The sequence below is a fragment of the Mycena indigotica genome (genome assembly GCF_014461135.1).
Source record: "Mycena indigotica strain 171206Taipei chromosome Unknown Mind.scaff0011, whole genome shotgun sequence".
Lineage (NCBI taxonomy): Eukaryota > Fungi > Basidiomycota > Agaricomycetes > Agaricales > Mycenaceae > Mycena > Mycena indigotica.
The window spans coordinates 1,339,187-1,343,607 of NW_023503010.1; the positions used below are offsets into that span (position 1 = coordinate 1,339,187).

A 4,421-nucleotide genomic window follows, 5' to 3' on the forward strand; every position below is an offset into this window, starting at 1 on the left:
GTGGAGATCTCAGATATCTGGTGATTCGTACCTGGGAAGGCACCGCGATTCACGGCATATCGCGAGCCGGGGCCCGGATGGCCGCTGCGCGGCCAGTGGTCAGTGTGGTGAATGGCGTGCCAGTGCTGGCGAGATTTTGGGTGGACTGGGATTGGTAGTGTGCTGTGCTTGTGATATGTAGGGCACTTGAAAAGAGTTCTTGTATGACTCTGTGGAGAAATTTCGTCTGGTTGACGATCGCGAACTTTATGTAATATCGCTCTCGTTCTTGATTCTCGAGTCTCGATAGGCTAGCTCCTTTCTTTGAGTTGGCGGTTTGTTGGAAGTGAATAGCGCAAAACGTTTGTTTACGTCGTGTACATAGATAAACTGTAAAATCGCGTCACCGACGTCATGATTCATCACATCACGAACCGACCTTTTTTTGCAAACGACCAGCACTGTCTGCTCAAACTGAGATGAACTATGGTGGCGATGGACTTGAAGCTAAAGGACCACGCCGTTGCGGGAGCGGCTACTGGTAGCGCATAGCGAGAACCTCCAGCCATGGGTTACTTACTTGGAGGAAAGCAAATGGCGAGTTGGCGATTTGGGCCCTTGGTACGTTGTCCTGGCTGTCTCTGAAGGTCAAAATCCTCATTCTGTGGCAAGGCTTACCTTCTCCTCTGCTTTCCCGTCGCGACCGTCACTCGCAGCATGGCTCTCGGAACACAGTTTTGCAGCAACGCCATTATGCCATCCGCACCACCATGTCAAATCGAGCGAGCCAGCTCCAAGTCCGCGCTCTGCCGCCACAGAACACCATTTCAAGCCTCTCCTCAACGGCACGGCCGACCTGTTGCCTTGTGCGACCGAAAAGGGAGGACTGGGGGATTCCGGGAGGTCGAGGGACAGGTACGCACGCATCCGCTTCTTCAACGGTCCCGCGTTCGTCCCTCCGCTACTCGACTGCCCCTTGCTCCATACACCCACTCACTGCGCGGCCCTTGAGCCCTCCGACTGGTGTCTAGCTGCTCCAAGCGCCAGCCAGGCGCAGTTTTTCTCGGCTGCTCTATGCGCCACTGGCCGGTTCAAGACGAGACGAAGCGGGCTTCGTTTTCCAGCACTCCCATTCTGGGCACAGGTTAAGCCCGCACCAAGAGCGGCCCTTCATCCGCTACATGCCCTCAAAAAGTGGCTTGCACCCTCGCCGGCTCTGCTCTGGTGTTGCGCCACGCACACCACCGGTTCTTTCCACATCTAACCCCACTGGGCTGCATCCTGCGCCCCCTCAAGAGGCTGGGGGAGACGACGCGCCCGACGCAGCAGCACCGCCTCGCTGGCACCGGCTAAAATTTGCGCTGGTGACACGTGCATGATCGACGCCGCGTCAGGCACCGCAACGGCGGCGAAAGGGTCGACTCACGCCAGCCCCAGCGCAGCAGCAAAGGGGTTACGTGGGAGAGTTGCGCAGGTTGTTGAGCTGGCGCAGTCGAGAGAGCTCGACAAAAGGTGTGTGGCTTTTGAAAGCCTTCTGGGACGCCGAGGTCAGTCTCCAGCCTTGATTTTACCCCCTACATTGGCTCATTTCCGTGGCACACACCCCCGATTGCGCAAAAACGACGGTAAATTTGCTTGTATACGTAAGTACTTTCTGGGTCACTTTTTCTTGTGTTTTAGAACTCATTTTTTCGCAGGGTTTTGCCGCTGGAGGCGTGAATAATGCCCTAGCTCACGCCCTCGCATCAACATGCCTTTACTAGTGGCTGTCGTTTCGTTTGCCAACGCGAGCAATGCGCGCCTACCAACGCCAACATCGATTGCAAACGCGGCAGGGAGCGCGCAATTGCTCAAAGGTGAGTTTTCGGGCCATACAGTTGTGGATTTCAATCGACTATCGGGTGTTTACTGTACTAATCCATTCAGTTCGCCAAAGTAAGCGCTGAATGGTTGGCGCCGTTATCCAAGCAAGTTTTCCGCTCCTATCTTAATGTGTTTACCTTGATTCAGACGACGTTGACGCGGGGACAAAGTAATCCTGTCTCAAAGGTGAGTTTCCAGGCAATCATGTGTTGTTCTTCATGCTAACTACTTTATAGTTTTGCCCACGATGGTGAACATTGTGGTACATCTGAAATGACACCTGTTCGCCGTTTCCACGCTGAGTTTGCAAATCGGAGGGGACGGAGGCCGCGATGACAAATTGAGTAGCTTGTGTCCGATGTTTGGTTGTAGGGAAGCATGGGCAGCTACTCCTGTGGTACTGGCCAGCCAAACTCGAAGGGCATCGTAGAATCATTGTACTCCAAGGCAGATTCACCTCATTTTTCGCCAGCTACATCTGTCTGAGACTGTCTCAGAGAGTTGAAATGATACTGGTGGATAATGTTTATGCTTGTTAACAATCCCGAATATGAGAATCTTCCTTGAGCTGACTTTAATTTGGTTCAGGTTAGTATCTACCATATACACTAGCTAGCGTATAAGTGATTAGGTAGTGATATATCACACTTTGATAGAATCCCAATCAGAATCTCAATCAATAATAGTCCCAGAATCTGATCACAATATTCCAGGCTGGAACATGTGATATATTCCAGGCCGGAATATTGAATGAAAACATGTGGCAGATTGAGAATATTCCACGGATCTGCTCAACATTTTCCGGGCTGTCATATACATGGCAGATGGTGAGAAAATTGAGGATATTCCACGGATATTCCTGTCATATTCCAGCCTAGAAAATGGAATGAATACACCCTGTAATATTCATAATGTTCTCAACATATTCCAGGGCAGAATATGCTCCATTGCCCGCAGTGTGACCGGGGTAATCTCGTGGATGCGGAGTCGTCCCGCCGAGTTCTGCCTTTCTTCCTCTGCCTCGAGCTTTTCCCGGACTTGAGCCTCCGTAAGACCTAAGTTAAGAACGTTAATCAAGATTTATAGCCTCGTTCGCAACGTACCCTCATCTTTTCCTTCATACGAATTCGGCTTTGTACCATCAGCTTCGTATTCGAGGACCATAGCCTTCCAAATCGGCACACGCTCCGTTTGCTCACGCGAGAAGTCCTCAAAGGCCACCCTCTGGACACTCTGCTCGTATAAGGCCGTATCGAGACGTTTTCGAAGAAGCGAGGCTATTTGGGGTATCAGCACAATGAGCGAAGCCTAGAGAAGAAACGACGAACGTAGACCAAGCATTTTTAACCAGTTTCAATGACTCCAATGATCATCGAGAAGATCAGATCTTGCCCCTGGCCCACTGACTCTTGTACTTGCTGCTACCCCGCCAATCATGCTCCATGGACGTTCTATTCCCTCGCCATCGGTTTGCGCTCCCCCGATGGTGTAATTGAGAGCGTACAAAAGTTGGCAAGATGTCGTATGGCCAAGAATGTGGAGTTTGGGTACAACGAAAATAAAGAGCTTCATGAAGACCTCTTGAACAAGGAGGAGTCGCGAAGCATATGAGGCAGCTTTCGAAGGCGGTCGAACAGATTTTTCCACCATTGGCAAGCAATATCATAAGAGATAAGTTTTCGAAGTAGTGGGTGCAAGTGTCGGAGAATGGAGCCGAAGATATAGTCCATGTTCCCAAATCTGGAGCTCGATAAGGCATGAACCAGACAACCAAAACTTAACGTACCGCTCCCCGGCTTGAAGGTCCGCGACTCCAGTCGGCTGGACAAATTCATGCCAAGCGCACACCCCCATTCCGACTCCCGTAGCGCTATAGCCCCGGGAAAACTTGGTGTTCACGTAGTCGAGTGCCGCTAATCCGGTGCAAGTACTGATCTACCAACGATATAAGTAATAAGATAGAATGAAGGTAGAAGAAAGATACCTCCTGCTGGTCGCCTACTTGGAGCAAATAAATATTTTTTTTTTTTTTTTTTTTTTTTTTTTTTGGTGGTACATAAAGAAGTAGTACAGTTAACAAGGTTATCCTACTAAATCTGTTGTAAAAGTGATGCAGCCTTTTTGGGGGGAGCACCTGTGAGAAGATGGGGGGATAGGGGCCACCGCCCGGGGAATGTATGTTTACACACCGCTCTCGCGGTAGTGTGGGGATCCGCCCTGGCTGTGTAGCCAGCCATCGGGGGCGGGACCCACTAAAACCCGGGGATCTTGGAGCCAGTCTTCTTGCGGGTTACCTAGCACTCGGAGCCACGTTCTCCTCACTATTGCAGGTTTTAGGGACGGGAGTGAGCCTCTTCCCCGCCTTTTTGCCAACACTTGGTCTATCTCCAGCCGACTGTTTATCGCTCGGTACCATCTGTTTACCACCTCCTTCGTCTGGTGCGGTGCACCCCCCTCGGGGATCACTCTCTCGTTCCGTAGCTTCCAGATCAGGTACGCCGACTCAGCTACCAGTATGCGGAAAAGTCGCTGTCGTGCCCGGGCTTCCTTGGCATCCTCCCCGGGTGGGGTTGCGTGCC

At 51.4% G+C, this 4,421-nt stretch overlaps 1 protein-coding gene across 1 annotated transcript; it reads right to left on the reverse strand.

Moving 5' to 3' along the window:
- Positions 1 to 2,748: 2,748 nt before the first annotated feature.
- On the reverse strand, positions 2,749 to 3,183 carry MIND_01165700 (CxC2 domain-containing protein; the record flags this gene model as incomplete). The annotated part of the gene is made up of 3 exons (XM_037368177.1): positions 2,749 to 2,897; positions 2,946 to 3,119; positions 3,171 to 3,183. 3 exons carry the CDS (start codon positions 3,181 to 3,183, stop codon positions 2,749 to 2,751), a joined length of 336 nt encoding a protein of 111 aa, XP_037215103.1.
- Between the last annotated feature and the right edge of the window lie 1,238 nt (positions 3,184 to 4,421).